Below are 21,137 nucleotides of genomic sequence, written 5' to 3'. Positions count from 1 at the left end.
CATTAAAACATTAAAAATCCCAAAACCTAGTTTCTATTCTTAAACTCAAATGTAAACATGTATTGAACCATATATTTTCATAAACACATTATTTAATAAGAGGAAAGGAGCAAAACAAAAGAACCTTTTAAAATTAAAATTTCTTTTATATTATAGGAAAATTAATCTTCAAGTAATAAAGATCAAAATATCCTTATATACATTGGAATTCTTTCTGGAACCTTTGTTAACTGGGAGGCTGACATTCTGCATGAGACTAGTGTATATGGTGCATTCAACTGCAATACTACTACTCTTAGTTTCTTTACCTGCTTTTGAGAGAATGCCATTTCCTTTTGCTATGCCAACATAGACTAGGATATTTACAACATCAGAAACTTCAATGTGGAGATTTGTTGTTCCTATATCATGATCTTTAGCAGCAGCTACACCTGTATAAAATAAAATTTGACAAAATATTTTGTTTTTTAATAATGTATCATACTGTCTCCCCAATCAACACTATTAGAATTAAATTTGACCTTAGTCTCCAGCTGTACAAAACTACTGTTAAGTCACAATCTGTAAAAATGCCCTATTATAATGCAAATTAATAAAAATGTAAATATTTTAAAGAAATTAGCAGGTACTTCAATAGATACTCGCTCTTGATTTATAACCTACTATTAATATGAAAAAGGATTTCAGGAGATTTAATATTAAAAGAACAGATAAGAGTAGAAACTAAAAACCGTTAGAAAATTATCTAATTAATTTTTGGACATAAGTTTGTTAAAATCCCACACACAATTCCACCTTGGAAGAAATATGAATATATACTTACCATAGGCACTACATAACCTGGGTCCTAGATCAGGACGTACAAAAAATCCTGGCAAATGAGATGCCAAATTGAATTTTCCTTCTGGATTACAATATTCTGGCAAAGGCAGACTTTTTAAAAGATCTTCATATCTGAAAAATAACAACACTACCTTCTTTAAGGTTTGTTATTTTTATGCATTCAAATATATAATTTTTAAGTTGTTAAAAATACCAAAAAACCTTTTCTTAAGATAGATAACACTTCTCTTGATCTTCTTCAAAGTTTAAATGAATGCATTAACATGGACAAGCATAAAACAGTAGTGATACTGACTAAAATTTAAATTCTACTTTCCAAATACTACAAATTAAAAGTTCCAAAAGAAGCAAACAAGGCCTTATGGTTCGTTAATGTGAACTTTTTTTCCCTTACTGCCGTAACATAAACTTCCTTTTATTGGAGCTATAGGGATTCAGTTCCTCTAATAGTTAAGGTTTTTTTTTTTTTTAATGAGGAAGGAAAAAAACCCTAAAGGTTACATTTGTAGTTACTTATTTCACCTCTGGGGACAATTTCAGCTCAACTTCCAAAAGCCAACAATCAAAAATGAAAGTTTCAAGATATACCTTGCTGGCATCATAGTCTTGAAGTCTTCACCTGAAGGACAATCTTTCAATTTTAAAACAACCGTTTCTCCACTTTTAGATTTCTGCCGTTCTATAAAGAATGCAGTTAGTTACTAGTAAGTTAATTTCTGCTTTTTGATTTTCATTAATATTGGAGATAAAGAAATGTAAAATGATTCAATTCAATTCAATAATTAACTGTACACTATGTGCTTAATGAATGCTTATTTTTATTACATATGTACTTCTGTGGTTATTAACACTTTCGTTCCTAGATACAGTATACAATATTATTCATTTGTAATGTCTCAAAAATTATTTTAAAAAAATCTCTTTATGATGGGTACAGTGGCACATGCCTATAATCCCAGCAATTTGGGAGGCTAAGGCCCTAAGCAACTTAGCAAGTCCCTATCTCAAAAAAAAAAAAAAAAAAAAAAAGCCAGGGGAATGTGGCTCAGTGGTTGAATGAAGCTGGGTTCAATCCCCAGTAGTAAAACAAAATCTCTCTTTATAATTGTCAACATTACAGTCTTTCATTTATACCTTTAAGTGTTTTACATTATGTAATTAATTATGTAATTCAATTTCCACATTTTTATGGGGTTTCCAAAATGTCCTCATTTATTATTAGGACTTCCTTAAGGTTGAAGAGACTATTAGAATAAGGATTAAGACCCAGTGTTTTGTTTCCACATACTTATTTTTGTTTGACAACAATGTAATAATAAAAGTTTTTAAAACTAAAAATCTGTTAAGTTATATTTGCAGTTTATTATTTTGTGGGGATATGATTAAGAAAACAGTATAACAAAACAAAACAAACATACTTGATATTTCTTCAAAACCATCCCAGAATTCCTTAACATTGGCATTTGAAATAACGCTGTCTTTGCAGTTCAGGAGATCTGCTTGGTGGTCTCCAAAATCAAGACTAATCGATTCCGCCTTCCATAAGCTAATGTTCATTTTCTTGTGCACACCAGAGACCACTGCAGGCTTATGAATAGATAAATAATAGTTAAAAAAAAAAGTTATGGGCCTTTTAAAATTTGATAGAAATCATACGTAACAAATAACATGTTAGGATTCAGGCCTACCGACAGGTTGGTAACATTACTGAAAGCAATTTTTGACTAGAAAAGATATTTACAATACACTGGGAAAGAAGAGAGATGACCAGAGAATGCCATGTAGAGTACAGTGGCATTTCTGAAACAGAAATTTAAATGTGCAGTAATTTTTCAGAAAGAAGTCTGAAGACAATGATAAAAATTTCACTTCTTGGCTGTAGAAATGTAGGTTTTGGGGCTGCTTCATCTATGCACTAATATTCAAAGACAGAATATAAACTACTTGCTTACAAGCATGCAATATATACATATACATGATTTTTAAATAAAAATGTATACAGTCCTTGATGTATTATACACACATTTCTTTTACCTCTACAAGGACAATGATAAATTAAAACATTAAACACCTCAGCATAACATCAACTTTAAGCTGAAGAGATTCCTGAAAGAGGGCTGGGGTTGTAGCTCAGTGGTAGAGCATTTGCCTGGCATATATGAGGTACTGGGTTTGATCTTCAGCATCACATAAAAACAAATACATGAAATAAAAGTTATAAAAAAAATTCCTGAAAGGGAAATCTCTTCTTTGAAATCTCACAAATTAAAAATTCTCTCAAGGCTCTTTTACAGGGAAACTAAACTAACAATTAAAGATTTATAGTTTCTAAAAACTCCAATACATGTGTTCACCTAATGCTTAACTTGCAGGTTTTAAAAACAACTCTTTTGTTCTAAATGAAATAAAATTACAGAATATAGAGATACTAGAAAGTTTTGACTTAAGAGTCTTTAAAAAGTATTTACTAAATTTCCTAAGATAATTAAAACTTGATGGGGCACAGTGGCGGTACACCTATAATCCTAGTGACTTTGGAGTTTGAGGCAGAAGATCAGCCTGCACAACTTAGTGAAATTCTATCTCAAAATATAAATAAGGGCAGGAGATGTAGCTCACTGGTAGAGTACATATGACTAGAAGCTGGGAATGGTGGGGCACACCTGTAATCCTAGCAGTTTAGGAGACTGAGGCAGGATCATGAGTTCAAGGTCAGCCTCAGCAATTTCACGAGGCCCTGAGTTTATATAAAAAAAGGGCTGGGGATGTGGCTTGGAGGTTAAGCACCTCTGGGTCAATCCCTGATGCAAAAAAGAAAAAAAAATGAGCTAGAATTTTTAGGCACAAATGATATACAAAGCAAAACAAACCCAGAAAAATACCCTAAAGTCTGGTTAACCAGACCACTTAGTTGAATGCTCCATTACACATTATTAATTGGCTAATAACACATATAACTCTTAAAATAGCTTTTAGAAAATTACTAACAATTCACATTAATTTCTAGTGTCTATCCAATAATAATCCAGACTTATGTCTCTATTTCTTATGGTAATCAGCAGCTTGGGAAAAGTTGATCATAAAAAATGATCAACACACACACATAAAAAGAGAGAGATAAGCTAACTGGTATATTAAAATAATTCAAAGCCAAAAAATAATAATGTCATGCAAATACTTAAATTTGTTCATAATTTCTTATTGATGTAGTAAATTGCTGAAATACATATTAAACATATTAAAGCTTAGGTCATTAGAAAGTATTATTTGGACAGACTGAAATAATGGAACTTATCATTCAGGACTGGAAAAACCCTGTACCTCAGTGTTAACAGAGTGTTATGCTTATGCATAAGAAGGAGGAGGTGCACTCCTATAATGCCAGTGGCTGGAGGCTGAGGCAGGAGGATCGAAAGTTCAAAGCCAGACTTGGCAAAAGGGAGGTGCTAAGCAACTCAGTGAAACCCTATTTCTAAATAAAATATAAAACAGGGCTGGGAATGTGGCTCAGTGGGGTGACTAAAACAAACAAAACAGTGTATGTTTAGCATGTGCAACACCTTATGTTGGGAAAAAAATTTGATGAAATAATTTATAAACAAATATTCCATGGGTAATTTTTCATTTGTTCAAGAAAAATGTTTCTAATAGTAACATTGTAATAATATACATGAATGTGCTAACTGGATAAAAATGCAAATCTAAAAAAGGACCGAGCTTTGTAAATACAAGGCTTTATTAAATGTATGTTTACTCATAGATCCACACACACACACACACACATACACATAAACGATGCTGTGTGCACTGGAATAAGACTTAATCCTAGTAACTCTGCAAAGACAGGAGAATGGCAAATTTGAGGACAGCCTCAGCAACTCATTGAGGCCCTAAACAACTTAGTGAGAACTGTGTCAAAATAAAAAAAAAAAAAATTAAAAAGGGCTGGGAATATTGCTAAGTGGTTAAGTGCCCCTGGGTTAAATTCCCAGTTAACAACAACAACAAAATATATATCAAATAACCAGAGGTTTTCTGTTAATTTATGTAAATCTGGCCAAAAAAAATAGGAGTTAAGAAATAATCGTCCTTGTAATCCTGTTGGTGTTTTTAATATCTTATTGCCTTCCAAATACATTCAGTACTATTTTTTCCCCTCCTCTATTTCTGTACCTGAGGAGGGAAACATTTTGTCTGCTTAATCAACTTCAGGTCCATGAATGAAAAGTATATTCCATCATCCAAAAATACTCACCTGTCCCCGTTTCCAACACTCTTTGAAAAGTTTCCAATTATTACTATTCTTGTAATCCTTAAGCCACAAAATATGCTTTTCACAGATCCAAGAATGTGGTATATCACTGTACAACTTATTATTTTCATTCACGACAGACTTTCCTCTTTCTTTAGGCTCTTCCTTAAGGTCTGGTTTTATGTTTATCTTGGAGGTTTTATTTGGTGGAATTTTGTTTTCAACAACGGAAGCAATTATGTCATCCAGAATGTTAGGCATAGTCCGTCCAGTTTTGCCACTCTATTTAGGAAAAAAATAAACTACTGAAAAAAATTTTCATTGAGAGAAAATATGTAATTTTCCTCCCACATACTGTATTTTAAACTGACTTTACTGATACTGGGGTAGGAATCAACACAAACAGCATTCCTGCATTCAAGAATATACAGTTGTATCAGTAGGATATTTATTCTTAGTCCATGTACTTTTCCTGACAGATGGGGGCCAGAAGTTCGATTGATTGAGAAACTACCCAAGCCTTCAAAACTCAAAAGCACAGCCTTCCTTTTACATCACTTTAAGCCCGAGACAGAGTAAGGTGGGTAGAATGCTCCATATACTTTTAAAAGCCACTAAAACATTTATCTATTTAAGTCATTACTATATTTTCCTTCTGTCCCTGATGAATATTTAGATCAAAATTTGATTTCTAAGTATTTTAAGTAACATAAACCATTCACTTCTAAATCCCCTCTCCCCATATAGTTTTCATATTCTGAAGGGATTATCTAATGGTTTTCCTGTTCTCAAATAATCCTCTCCTTCAACCTTTTACTTAGGAAAAGATGGAAAATACAGCTTTGAAGTTAGGATGCAAATGAACATGCCTCGCCATTTCGAATAAGATTTCATTTGCATTTTATTGGGTAGTTCATAGCCAGACACCAAGATTCCAAAATCATCTAAAGCACTTCCCTAACTTTAGGCTAAACCCTAATACCATACATTCCATCCCCCTATAAAATCTGTCATCACACTCACTGGAGCTCCTGTTGAATACACTGGTGCAAAGGCAATGCCAGCATCTGTGGAGCCCACGCGTAGTTTGCCAGCTGTTGTAGTCAGTAAATCCCGTAAGGTTGAGCCCTGTTCATTATTCTGGGACATAGGAGGGGATGTTCTGCCATTTGGAGAATCAGAATCATCTTGTTCTCTCTCTTCTTTAATTTGCTTTTCAAGGGAAAAATCTTTGTTTTCTGAAATGAAACATTTCATAAAATTTTAACAAAAGCTTGATACTAAAGTACAGATAAATCTTTCAACCTGCATTTTGTAGCAGGAGGCAAAACTTGTAGTAGTAGAGTTTTATTCCCTTGAATACAAACTAGAGGATGAGTTAGATCTTTTAAGCGTAGTTAAACCATTTGAATATGAAAAGGCTCACCTCAGTATCTTAAACACACAGCTGAGTTTGTACCTGTGACAAATGAAAAATCTTACAGCTAAAACAAGTGAAAAATATAAGTTAGAAATCTAGTACTCTAGTGGTTTTATTGATAAGCTAATCCATATGTGATTCTATAACTAATTTTGATGCAATCTTAGGAAGGCAAGACTCTGAATAAGACGAATGTTTTACTGAACTTGTCAAAATTTAAGCAAAAGACCAAAGTAAATTCTTTTAACAGTATAATCCTCTAATGTGTACTTAGATAATTGGTTATGTTTACCTTTTTTTTCCTCTCTGGCTTTTTGCTCTGCAAGATCTGCTAACCAGTGCAGTGGTGACTGGGATTCTGGAGGAGTTAACTTGCTATCTGTGCTTACATCACTCCCTGGACTGCGGTTGCCATTACTCTCAGACTTCTCAGGGGTATTCTGCTGCTGGGACTCAGGCATGCACAGAGAAATTTTATTACTGTGATTAAGAACATTCTGTAAAACCTACAAGGGTAGAACAATTAAATTTTTAAACACCATTTCTTCATTTATTGAGAGTTAAAAAGTAGCAGTCAGAAGAAATTTACATAGTAACATAGAAAACATAATCTACAAAGTAAGTCCTACACTGAATTTCAAATAAAGTTATTTTATTTAACCATGCATTTTATATGAATAGCGATTTTTACTCACTTGAGATACACCATTCATGGTAGGAAAACTTCCAACTTGTAAATTCTGTTTGTTAATACAGTGACAATGGGATTTAATACCATATTTTTCCCTAAGAATGTGCATGGCATCTAGAAGATCTGTCAACACTACAAAATAAAATGGTAGTTAATAAAAAAATTACTACTAGTTGTTAAGACTATACATTTCTTTTCTTACTATATTTTATAATTTAGAAACAATGGAGGTTTTCTTGTGATCTTTTAATTCTCTTCCATTTCTTTTCTCCTTGCCATCCCTTCCAAGTATCATAGAATTAATCATTTACCCAAGTTTATATTCTCTATTATTTTCTCACTTACCTGTATTTTAAAAAATGCAGTATGTTCAAAAATCTTAGAAAGCTTTCACTACGAATCCAAAGGCTTTTTCATTATATTCTATTTTCCTCTTCTAAAATGGTTATGCTATGGCTTTCATCACTGGAGCTGGGCTTATCTTCCTAAGGAAAGATAATCCTAAAGGATTTCCTAACTTTGGGTAAGATAATTCAAGATTAGTTAAATCTTACCTCTTCATTCTATTATACTCCTAGATATTTCTTTTAGTGTTCTTTTAATGTAGAACAATCAATAGCTATTATACTAGGTAAATAATATACATTTACACTTACCAGAACCAGGTATAATTTGAGTTGGCATTAAATGTTTGTGATCATGAGGTTGTCCTTTCACACACTTCATCCAAGCATATAATTCTTTATCTGTAAGATGACATACTTTGGTTATATTTTACTCATGATTTTACAAATATAAATTTGATAGCTGTACATGAAACTTCAATGACAAGCTTCAAAATGCTTGGTACTTGAAAAACAGATAAAGTCCTTTTCTGAATATTCATGCTAATAAGTATTCAACTGTCCTTTATATGAATGATTTTAATTAACAGATTCTAGGATTTCTGACTTCTATACATTGGAATCTGAAAGCAACAAGATTAATCCAAGTTTGGTCTACGATTAGGAACTATCGGATCAGGCTAAAAGATGTAGAGGAAGCTTAATGCTAGAAAACTCAGCCATTAATAAACTGTGGTTATTCCTCCTATTAAAAACATACTTCACAAAAAATTTCTTTTTTGTGAATATGCTGCACACATTAGTGTAACATATGCATAATAAAGATAGGAAAAACACACATCTAATTTTCCAGATAAAGGATCCCAAAGAAAATAACACAGAAAATTTAAATTTATATTATTATGAACCAACCTCTAGAACTTTTTCTCTCCTTTGCCTTGTAACAATCCAAACAGACCACAAACCCACATTTTTGGCAGACCCAATGAATGTTAAACAGGGTCGCTTCACATGCATCACACATCTCACGGACTCCTCGTACTGCTCTTTTCCAGGCAATTTTGGCTGAAATAGAGAAATTTTAAGGTATACATGCTCTTTTCAATGCATCTTTGGCTTAAATATAGCAAAAATAGAAACATAAAGCAAAAGTGAGAATTTTTAGGGCTATATTAATTAAAGACTAATTGTAGATCTCCTTAGATTATTAATGAACATTTCTCCTCAGTAAACTGGGGAGAAAAAAAAAAAAGTAAATGCAACTAAAAATGGCTTAACTACAATGAAGGGTTGACTTTTTAGCCTGAATAATTCTTCTTGTGGGGGGGTTATCCTGTGTAAGGATGTTTAATGGAATTTGTGGCCTTCCCTATTAGCTACCAGAAGCATTTCCTTACTTCCTCCTTTAGTTATGCAATTAATAATGTCCCCAGGAGACAAACCACCAATTTTATGGAAAAAAGAAGCTAACATTTAAAGCACTTAAACTTTATGTCTAAGTAAACATAATTAGGGTACTACTTTGTAAATAAATCCATGAGGTAATTATCTTTTCCATTTTACAGACTGATATTTAGAGGTATTTGCCATTGGTCACAAGTTAAACAAGAATGAAGTTGAGATTCAAATATAAACCTCTGGGATGAATTACATTCTTATATAACAAAATACAAAATTTCACAAATTTTGTATCCAAAGTAATTTTATAACATTAATTTATGATATAATGGCAGAAATAAGAAAATGTTATTATGATTTCATAACTGGTTAATTGATTCAATTTCAAAAGAAAATATCTGTAATCTCTGAGTGTGGTGGCACATGCCTTTAATCCCAGCAGCTCAGGAGGCTAAGGCAGGAGGATTGCAAGCTCAGAGCCAGCCTCAGCAACTTATTGAGACCCTGTTTCAAATTAAAAAATAAAAAGGGCTGGAGATGTTGCTCAGTGGTTAAGTGCCCCTGGGTTCAATTCCTGGTACAAAACAACAATAACAACAACAAAACAAAAGAAAACTGTAACCTTAAGTACATGAAAGATGCCATTATAATTAAAAATCAATAAGATGAGATAAGATGAAGGACTTCTTACACAGATTAAACATAATTCAAAAATATATTATTAAAATGAAATTTGTATAATGTAGGTTATATTTAACTTCCTTACCATCCTTTTTCACCCAAGACAAAGCTGTTTTTTCAGATGTTACTAATTGACAGAACTTATCACCTATTATTTCCAAGATATATTTAGAAGTTTCTATGTCTAATTCATCATCTTCATAATTTTCATGTGTCCATAAACTCATAGCTTCATCATCATATTGGTCAGGAGAAGAGAAACCATCTATTCTAACCACTCCATTTTTACTAAATGACAGTCTGAAACAATGAAACACAAAAGCATTAGATACCAAGTACAAGGTTAGGATTATAATTAATTTTTAGGTTCATAGTATATTATAAACACATAAATTATATTTCTAATTTAAAAGCAGAAAAATAGGGTATTTCTTCATAATGCTTTAATTATTACTCAATTTAAATAAATCTCACAGGTATTATACAAATGGCAATGGTAAACAGCACCAATTTTTGGTTATTTCAAGAAATAAGATTATTCCCACCATTTATACTTAACTCCAATCAAATGAAAACTATTAGAAACTACACTAAAGTGTTTGATGAGTAACAGGAGTAAAAATGTAGGACACCAGTGTTACTTGGAGCAATGCTGTTATTTTACATCTAACCTCAATCAGGAATTGCTAATGTTAAAAATGGCCTACATTACCTTAGGATTTTTATTGGGAGGATAACAAAAAATTCCAAATATACATATACTTCCATTAAAATGACAATTAGTTAACCCAATTAATGGATCTAATTGCTCTTAGCTTCTGACATAAGTAACTATTTGAAGAGAACTTGAGAGTAAATGAAAGACAAAATTGCCATTCTTTTATTGGCTGGCAGTTTTTCCCAACTTTTGAGTATTTAGTCTATTTATTCTCTAAGAGGATATTTGAAATTCATTGTAAGTCATCTGTATTTTTCAAAATGACAACATAAAAAATGGTCTTTTTTTAATTCTTACTTCTCTTACTTTTACACTTTCCCTTTTAAACCAAAATTTTCCCTTCATCATACTCATCTTATTTCAATATTAAGTAATTATCTTCACTTAAACTGTTCCTGAATATTCTATTACCTGAAACCTACTTTCCTTCTAATTCCATCTGTGCTTTTTTTTTGTACTTCCATGGTACTACATTCTGCAACAAATCCCTCTTGAGGATTGTTGGTTACAAAGACTATGAAATAAAGAAGAAATAGAAGATGATTTGTTCCTACCAATGCATAGTTTTAGGTTCTCTCCTGGGCCACCAGCATAGTACATTTATCACAGTAGATTATCTCTAACTTCTTACAAGAAAGCAGAATAACAACCATGGTTTGCAATAGAACATTTCATGTGTGCATGGTCCACATCAAGAACTCTGCACAGTACTCTATCTCATTTAACCTTCACTGAGCCACTGAAAAGTAGGTACTGCTTTCAGTCACATTTTCAAATAAGATAGGCTTAGTTTTAGTCCTACTGAAGTTAATAAAGCCACACAGGAACTAAGGGACAGAGATGTTATTAAAACTGGAATGACTTGATTCTAAGAATATAAGACATTAACAAGTCTATTTGGTGGGTAACCTAGCTACTCTATAGTTCAACTCTTACAAGTATATTCATAAGGTTTCAATTTTAAAGTATTTAGTAATATTAATTTAGTATATAGGTTAATAAAATTTTATGTAGTTATTATATTACAAAATCTGTGAAATGACATGGTATTAACAAATTCTCATTATTTTATAAACTAATTTTTACAGCTACAAATGTTTACTCTAGTTTAATGTCAATATGATATTCTGATATAACACAGTGAGTTGAGTTTAACTGCCTAGATTTTTTACCTAGATTAATCAACTGTTTATGTTTATTGGTTAAAGTATAGATATAAATACTACATTGTTTTGGCCAAAGTATTCTCATTAAGAATAAATCTCTCAGAAAACAGAAGTCACAGAACACAAGTAACACTATGAATATATATTTAAGTTGGTAAACTATTGTCAAAATTTAGCACAAAAAATATTAATTTTTTATAATATATTAGAAACATATTCAAAGGGTCCCTTAGAATAATAGAATAATTTCCAATACCCACTAAATATTTTTCCAATTTCATATTTTTACTTACCGTCTGAAGTAGTAAAATCTACAAAATACTGGTGAATGAGTTGGTTCTTCTCCTTTTTTACTGCGAATAAGTCTACATTCTCGGCACTTTTGTAAATTAGGCCCTATCTCACAGCAGGAGTCATCCTGTAAAAAGGATTCCCCAGTTTGCTTCAGCTTCTTGACTTTTCGCCAATCTTTTAATACTGAACGAGGGATGCCAGCTGTAAAATCAGTAGGAAATGATTAACAAGATTGTTTTATAGAAAGGTGCATTTCGAGATGAAGTTCAAGACAAATATACAACAATGATATATTAACACTAGAGACAAAACTAGAGACTTAGATTTCCAGGTATAATTAATGACTGAAAAGCCCACAGCAGCATTTGTTTACTTGTTAACAGATTCTGCTAACCTAATGAACCCTTTGTTATGCTGGAAATGTAGAGCTGAGTGAATTGACTGAACATTTTATGCATTATTAACAATTCATATGCAACATTCACAGCAAACAAGAGAATTATTCATATTCTATGTACCTCTATCTAAAATAAAATTCTTCTATACAGAAATTATTTTTCCTTTATTGCAATGCACTCCATTTGATATTAATATATTAATGGCAGCAGTACCTTTTATAAAAATAAAAGGGTGTTAAAGAAAGTAAAAGAAAAAATTACACATATTAATTGATGGAGGTAAAAAAAATGCATCATATCAGCTTCTTGATACCGTGGGATGAGCCTACAGTGCTAACTATGTGTTGGAGGTTAAGGAAGGAGGGTTACTTGGGCCAAAGAGGTCAGGGTAGCCTAGACAACACAGTGAGACCCTAAGAGAAAAGGCACCAAAGAAACATAAAGGAAAAGACCTAAATGTATTATACAGTCTATTACTTGTAGGAAAAAAATTAATTTATTTACCATAGTCAACATCATTGCTCTTGTCACTTTTGTTAACTTACGCTTAACAAGTAGAACATGACTGAAGTAATTCTAGAGAGTAGGTAGAATTTTCACACCACGAGAAACCCAAATAATTAAGTTACAATTGTCTATTAAATTTTTAAAATAACTTTATTTTACTTATAATTTTTTTAATGTGGTGCTGAGGCTCGAACCCCAGTGCCTCACATGTGTTAGGCAAGTGCTCTACACTGACCCACAACCACAGCCATGTCTATTAAAATCTTAAAAACATATTCATTTAAGAGCAAATTATATTGAGAAAAGCAATATCTGGTAACTCAAACATTTAAGTATACTTATCCTGTGATATTATGTACCTATGACATTAGATTTACATAGTTTGTTATTTCTTTCGTATTAACAGAATATATTCTATTTCCTAATCTTGTGTTTTGTATTTACGCCTATTAGAGACACAATGAGTCTCTTGAAACTAGATACTTCTTGCAGAAACTTGTAGAACTCTTGTCCAGAGCTCCTGCTATTTCCAGTAGAACTACAGAAAACTCACCCATCTTGTACAGAAGCACTGTATTTAAATGATAGGATGGCTCATTTAAAACTGGGTCCAATTGTATTCAGTACTTCCAGGATTGCTGCTTGGTTGTTTGCAATTACCTTTTTCCCTCTTCTGTCTCTACCTTAAGGCAAGGAGCCATTTGGCTTAACCCACTAGAGACACACACACACCCATACACACCACTTATGGCATAAATATGTTTCCAAATGGCTTGTGTAAACAGTTTACTATTTCCTCCACTATGTATACAACAGATTTCCCCCCCCCTATGGACTATATAAAAAAGAGCTTTTAGAAGTCAGAATGAACAATAGAAATGTCACACTGCTAATAAATTTTTATTTGGTACACTTTCTTCCAATAGTTTATTTACTTTTTAATTACACTTATTTAAATGCAATCTGTTTCTATTTTTGATTAGGAAATAACTTTAACCAATATACTTTTAATTTCAGGTAACAGAACAGTTCAGAGTATGGATCCCCCATACCACTGTGAACAGTTTAAGCAGTAAAGAACCAGACATTTCAAAGCAAATCTCAATTATGACACAGAATAGGCACTTTTGAGTTTTTTCTTTTTAAATAATGAATTAATTACAAAGACATTCATATGAAGAGCTTTTGATATAACTTTTGCTCTTAGACCAGGCCATAGGTAACTGTTGCTAATAACGTTTATGAATTTAACTATAATAATATTTATACAATAAATAAGTTTTTCCTTTAATTCTATATATCTAACTTATTGGCAAAATCTAAAACCTAATAGTTTAAGATTAACATACTTAGTCAACAACAACAAAAACCTAACTCAGTGCTTACTTTGTGTAGTAAGAACCTTTTGAACTTCAGTTCCTCATAAGCAAACACACAAATAGATATACTGGATAAAGTAAAATTATGTAAGAATTAGTTATGAAAAGGCAACTAATTTCTAATTTTAAATACAAAATTCAATCTTACTGAAATTAAATGCTAGTTACCATGTATGAGAGATTTGACTAAGCATTACAATCTAGAGAAAAAAAAGGTACTAAAGCCAGCCATTGTCTTAGGACTCTAACTTGAAAACATGTACATTCAGTCTCAAGATGAATAGAGAATATGCACTTCATTTAGAGTTAATTTTATAAATTTAACCCCATAAGGGTTTTCTAAGTGTTAAAAGCTGGAGGGTTCCTAACTTTTTTCTGTAAATTTAACTCAAGTATAAGCAACACCAAAGGAAATGTTGTGTGAAATAGGAAGAGAGACAGTTATTGACCACACTAAGCCTACTGTGAATTCAACAGGGGCAGTAAGAACAACATAGGGGAAAGAAAAAGTGACACTGTATATAACCCAAATTCAAATAAATGGCAGGTATCCTTCGTTGTCAATCTCCCTCTCTGTCTTCTGACTATACTTGCATTTCAGTCTGCCAGTCTCTCTGTCTCTAGTTGAGCTTGTCCTTCGTTCTTTCACTTTCTGACTGTCCTTTTCTATGATTCCATCATCCTGTTTTTCTCTCCTTCACTTTGCCTCTGGTTTCCACACAGCCATGTGGGAAAACCTCATTCTGTGAAAAGGCACAAATAAGAGCCTTCAAGCATCCAAGTGCTTGTGAAAGTATTTCTTGAGCGTCCACAATGTCACAGATATTTCATACATTGTATGTGGATGTACACATGAATATAATCAAACTATTAAGTGCTTTCTACATAGTGCAACACACCTACAAAGAAATAAGAAAACTGAGAAATACTTCTAGAGTAAAGACATATAGACACATTTTATACTGAATATTACTGGAATCATTTATTTTTGTCCAGCTATACCCATAAAGGAAATATTCTAGTTTTGCAGCTTTCTACTTATTATGGAAGTTCTTGAATATGTAAATGAAACCACAAGATTCTCCCTCTATCTTGAACAACTATTTGAACAGCTCATTAAATGGATGGTAATTCCAATAAGCTTACAATTTTGACACTTGAAGATATGTCATATTCACTCTACTTTTTAATTTTTTCTCTGGTAATGTGCATTATAGTAACTAGAATTTTCCAACTAAATACTGTAATAGTTAAATATCTTCATGACCATTAGAATCAATTTTTATTAAGATTACCATAACTGCATTTTAACAGTTCTTAGAAATAGTTAAGATTATGACTTACTCCTAAATTATAAAGACAAAAGAATGCCTTTCAACTCACTAATCTTCATAGAATCACACCAATACTGCTAGAACATTCAGTCCATTTTACCTGAGCTAGATAAAACAAATTCTTTACTTACCACTATTACTGCTACTCTGCAACTTCAATTTACTTTTTTCTTTGGCACTCCTGCTGAGAACTCCATTGGGTTTCAAATCTTCTTCTATTTCGCCTTTTCTTTTTTGCAAATCATTTTGCTTCTTTTTGTAAGTTGGCTTAGGTTGCCTTTTAGTCCTTTGCTCTGACTTGCTTTCACTTTCATCTGAATCTCCACTTTCAGAGCCAGATTCATAAGTTCTTTTGGCTTTTCTCCTATTGACTTTATCATCTCTTACGTATTTATCCACTATGATTTTACTATCTACACTATTTTGTATATCATTAGATGTAGAGGCTGTTAAGTTGACAGAACATGGCTTTATAATTTCTGATACAGAATTCCCTGAATTTTCCATTTTATTAGTATTTTTATCTTCTTCTGAATGTCTGGTAAGCCAGGCCTTTTTCAGTTTAGTGTGGTAGTTCGGTTGACTTGTCTGGGATGCTTGCCCATTTCCTACAGAGTTTGCTTTGTTAATTGTACTACAGATTACAGTGCTATCCAGAGGAAGGGAGGCTGAAACTGTCTGATTTTTCACAGCATTAAGTTCAGTCTCACTAACATTACTACTTTTATACTGAGCGGCAGCCAATGCTGCCTTGTGCTTTTTTAAATGAATAAAATCAGTTGTGCCTGAGAAGCCAGAGCTGGGCTGAACAGTACTTCCTGTTTTATTACTGGCCAGAGTAACTGGAACTGTGGTGCTGACCTTGCATTCTTGTGTTTGAGCCACTGACTGAGTAACATTTTTTGAAGAGGTACATTCTAAGGATGTAGAGGCCAAAATGGTATTTGACAAAGAGTAAGTTATTTCTGAACTACCCCAGCTGGAAACACTGGTGGTAGTAGGAGCAGATGTGAATACATCTGTTTTGGTATCACACACTGTATTTATAGTAGACATAACTGAAGTGGGAACAAAGCCCTGTGAGACAGTCTCGAAGGTTTTTTCAGATTTCATGTGAGCACTGTCTGAACTCACATTTGGTAGAATGATTCTTCCAGTCTCTCCAGCTTCTACTGATTTGAGGCAATCTGTTTTATTTGCCCCAGTTGAAGATCTTTCACTAACTCGATCTTTGGAAGCTAACTGCATTGCTGGCATGCTATCAATTTTTGTACTAGAAGGTGGACGCACAATGACAGATGCCACAGCAGCCTGTGATTTTCCACCACTTTTCTCCACATGCCACTCTTTCTCTTTGCTGAGGTTATTATTAGCCCTCCACATTTCTGTCAAACTCTGGTCAGAAGAACTCTTAAAATTTGCCTGAGAGTCTTTTGGCTCAGGAATTAAAGTCGGAGGCTTCTGTGATTCCTGAACTTTGCTGCCAGCATTTACTGGCATCACTGGAGTTAAAGTTGGAGGGGAAAGGCTACTGTAGCTGCTTTCCTTTCGTTCTAAACTGTGATGAATTGGTGGGTGAAATACTGGTGCTCTATGTAAAGCAGGCATACTGCGGAGTGTATTTGTAGAAGAAACTGTCAAATGGGTAGGACTTCTACAGTCATTTCTGAAAGTTGTTACTGAATGAGATGTAATCTGATGGGGAAGATGTTCTGGTATCTTGCCTACTAAACTTTCACTTTCTGGTTGGTGTTTAATCAAAGGTGGAGGCTTTGAAAGAGATGATATAAATGAAGTCAGAGTTTGAGGATTAGCTGCTGTTGCAAGGGAATTACTCTGTTTTTCAGTGTAAATATTTGAAACCTCTTTGGATGGGTATGATCTTGGAGGTTCATTGACCACACTATTGGACAATGTAGTAAAATAGTTACTTTGGGGCAAACTTTGAGGCACCGGGTGCTTCATTTTATAAAGCTCTGATACTGAGCGTTCTACATCTTTATCTTGTTTGATGACATGGCTTTTAGGGCTAGATGATGATGCTGTTACTCTGGAATAATTCTCTCTCTCACCCTCAAGTCCCTTAATTTTGGTTGTAAAGGGAGCAACATCAATACTTTCTTGAAGAATTCGACGATGTTCTTCCTTATATTTGTTTAATCTCTCTCCAGTCTCCTGGGGTGGCCTCTGCGATTGATTTAATACTGGATCCACAAAATGTCTATGCAAGTGACAATCTTTCCCAGTCTGTGACCTATTTAGATCCAGGTCATTTTTTACTGATGTGGATGCAACAGACCGTAATGGTTCCATAAAAGCTTTCCTCTCCAATTCTCTATAAAGAAAACACAAAGATTTCTGTAATCAATTTTTCTTGGTGGGTGGGGGGAGATGGTTTCTATGTAATATATTCTATTATGAAAGTAAAACACACCTTTGCAAGTACTCTAATATCAATTACAAAATGTATCAATACAGAATACTTCTTCAAAGCCTAGTTGTAAACATTTATTAACTTAAAATTAACTGAGAAGCGAATTAAGAAAAACAAGTTTTAAATTTAAGCATTAGTTAACTTACTCTTTATGGTGATCTACTACAGGTTTTGTCAATGGCGGACTGGAATGTGTGGTAATTTTAAGAGGTCGATGAGGTTCTGCACTGGAAGGTCTGACAGGAATGTGACTGAGTAATCCAATACCATCTGCTGAGGTCACAGGGGTGTGTTGATGTAACCAAGGACTGGGAGAATTCTATTAAAAAAAAAACAAAAACCCAAAACAAAAAATTGGACTTCAGTTACTAGAAAAAGTTAAAATTAGTGTCACAGAAGTTTAACAGGATTACATTTATAAAAACTGTGATTTTTATTCTAAATGAATTGGATGAATTCAAGTATATAACCAGCATAATTAGATTAATTTTCCCATAGTATGCAGTCAACTCATCAGTATTAAATTATCAATTTCCATAAATTTACTTTAATTTTACTAAAAGTAGCTCTAGGAATCAGTGCTTTCAACTTAATTTACTTGATTTCCTAAAACTTTAATATCAAAAGAATATATACTATAGCTAAGCACAATGGCACATGCCTATAATCACAGAGACTTAGGAGGATAAGACAGGAGGATCACAAGTTGGAGGTCAGTTTTAGCAATTTAGCAAGATCCTGTTGCAAAAAAAAAGAAGGAAAGAAAGAAAAAAGATTGAAAAAGTAGGGGGAGGTGTGTAGGAATGTAACTTAGTAGCAAAATGCCTTTGAGCTGGTTCAATCCCCAGTACCGCACAAAACAAAATACGAGCAAAGATTATGTTGGTATTAACAAAAACAGAATGTTATTCTTATATTTCACCAGAAACAGAAATTATAACCAAATTCATTTGCCATCTTTTGTCATCAAAAAAAAGCTAACTTTTTCAATACAACAATTTACTTACAATTGGCAGATAATTGTATTTTCAAGGCTTTTTTGCACCACAAACTATAAACATTGTTGGGCCATTAAACTTGGAGATGTGGGGCTGGGGCTGTAGTTCAGTGGCAGAGCATTTGCCTAGGATGTGTGAGGCACTGGATTTGATCCTTAGTACCACATAAAAATAAACAAATAAAATAAAGGCATTCTGCTCATTTATAACTACAAAAAACAAACAAACAAACAAAAAAACCCCAACAACTTGAAGTGTGGAAATATAACAATGTTAACTTTTTCTATGTTAATATGCTGCCTTTCTCATAATTAAAAATGTGGTACAAAGACCTCTATGTTGAGACATATATCAAATTACATGTTTAAGGATTTTTTTTTTTATACTATGAGTGATACTGAAATACCAGAAAAACAAAAGCTGCTTTGGTTTTAACAAAGGGGCTAAATTTAACAACTCAAATGATAATGCAAAAGCAGTTTATGCCAAATAGATACTGCTGTAAAATTACGGAAACTAAAAGCATACACCATGGCTGCAAATGTCACCTAAGAGAAAAATACATAATTATACACATAAGGATCATCCCAATATATAATGACACAAAAGGCCTCAGTTCTAACAGATTCAAGATTCTTGCTGGGTACAGTGATGCACACCTGAAATCCTAGTGACTCAGAAAGTTGAGGCAATAGGACTGCAAGTTTGAGGCCAGCCTCAGCAACTTAGCAAGATCCTGTCTTCAAATAAAAAATAAAAAGGGTTCGGAATGTAGCTCAGTGGTAGAACATCTCTAGGTTCAGTCCCCAGCACCTCAAAAATGAAAATCTTAAAGTGCAATAAAGGCAAAGCAATGATAAAGGTTTTTACCCTATAAAATAAGACTCAAGCTGAGCGTGGTAGTGCATGCCTGTAATCCCAGCAGCTTGGGAGGCTGAGACAGGAGGATGGTGAGTTCAAAGCCAGCCTTAGCAAAAATGAGGTGCTAAGCAACTCAGTGAGACTCTCTCTAAATAAAATACAAAACAGGGCTAGAGATTTGGCTTAGTGGTTGAGTGTCCCTGAGTTCAATCTACAATACTCCACAAAAAACAAACAAAAACCCTCTCAAAATAGATTCCTAATCTAGTGTCTGTGCTTGTATTGTTTTTCACTTTTAAACCAGGATAACAGATCTTGATTTTTGCTCAAAATGTTATTTAAATTTATTCCTTCATATTATACGTTTACACAAATTAATGGAAGTCAGATACACCTGTTTTTAGTTTAACCTTTTTTCCTCCTGGTGGCGAGGCGGGTTGGGGAGCAGTACTAGGGCTTGAAGCCAGGGGCATTTTACCACTGAACTACATCTCCAGCCCTTTTCCATTTTATTTAGAGACAGGGACTCTCCCTAAGTTGCCCAGGCTTGCTTGGATCTTGGGATCCTCTTGCCTCAGCCTCCTGAATAGCTGGCATGCACCACCACACCCAGCTAGTTTAATTTTTTTATGATCAGTTAATAAAAAATTTTATATTCTTATAAACATGGACGCTTGACAGTCACAAAGTCTACCAAGTAACAATTCTTCCAAGCCATTTCTAACAATAACTTAAATCTATTTTCCAGAGCTTGGAACTTATAGAAGGTTCAAAGTTATTTGCATCTCTTGGCTTCTTATGTTCATCTAGGCTATCCTTGTGCACCTGCAACTACATTCATGACACACTGAGAGTGAAGGTCTGAGTGAATGCATTAGGCACTTAAGCTACCACACCTACTTTCAATTTTGACAATAAAAATTAGGATAATGTAGTGATTATAGTGATTCTTCTTTTACTTAAAAACTACATAATGTACACATTGTAGTATGTTTCACCTATTACTAGATTAATGGCACCATCAAGAATGGGGCTGGGGGGCTGGGGATGTGGCTCAAGCGGAAGCGCGCTTGCCTGGCTCTGGGTTCGATCCTCTGCACCACATACAAATAAAGATGTTGTGTCCGCCGAAAACTAAACAATAAATATTAAAAAATTCTCTCTCTCTCTTAAAAAAAAAAAAGAATGGGGATGGGGGGCTTGTATGGAGGCACAAACCTATAATCCCAGCTGAGGTGAGACTGAGGCAGGAGGATCTCAAGTTAAACCTTGGCAATTTAGTGTGATGATCAAAATTACAGATGGGGTGAAAAAGTTCTAGTGCTGTGATGTATAACAGTACTTGAGTCTAATCATTAAGATAGTTAATTAATTAATTTATTTTAAAAAAATATTTCTTAGTTGTAGGTGGATACGATA

The 21,137-nt window shown here is 33.4% G+C and overlaps 1 protein-coding gene across 3 annotated transcripts in view; it reads right to left on the bottom strand.

The window, feature by feature from the left end:
- The window catches only part of Jmjd1c (jumonji domain containing 1C), a 231,227-nt gene that overhangs the window by 12,340 nt on the left and 197,750 nt on the right, over positions 1-21,137 (bottom strand). For 2 of the 3 annotated variants that reach the window (XM_071611232.1, XM_071611233.1), the window contains 14 exons: positions 18,006-18,178; positions 15,557-17,760; positions 11,807-12,008; positions 9,715-9,929; positions 8,463-8,615; positions 7,863-7,952; positions 7,211-7,338; positions 6,808-7,021; positions 6,119-6,333; positions 5,099-5,377; positions 2,262-2,430; positions 1,432-1,522; positions 824-954; positions 309-431 (listed from right to left, as the gene is read on the bottom strand). In XM_071611232.1, the coding sequence (XP_071467333.1) occupies positions 309-431; positions 824-954; positions 1,432-1,522; positions 2,262-2,430; positions 5,099-5,377; positions 6,119-6,333; positions 6,808-7,021; positions 7,211-7,338; positions 7,863-7,952; positions 8,463-8,615; positions 9,715-9,929; positions 11,807-12,008; positions 15,557-17,760; positions 18,006-18,178 (4,387 nt within the window). The remainder of the gene's footprint in view (positions 1-308; positions 432-823; positions 955-1,431; positions 1,523-2,261; positions 2,431-5,098; positions 5,378-6,118; positions 6,334-6,807; positions 7,022-7,210; positions 7,339-7,862; positions 7,953-8,462; positions 8,616-9,714; positions 9,930-11,806; positions 12,009-15,556; positions 17,761-18,005; positions 18,179-21,137) is intronic. The other variant, XM_071611234.1, reaches the window with a different exon arrangement.

This window comes from Marmota flaviventris, chromosome 4 (genome assembly GCF_047511675.1).
Source record: "Marmota flaviventris isolate mMarFla1 chromosome 4, mMarFla1.hap1, whole genome shotgun sequence".
Lineage (NCBI taxonomy): Eukaryota > Metazoa > Chordata > Mammalia > Rodentia > Sciuridae > Marmota > Marmota flaviventris.
The sequence above is the reverse complement of the archived record's forward strand: the minus strand, read 5'-3'. Positions and strand labels throughout refer to the sequence as shown.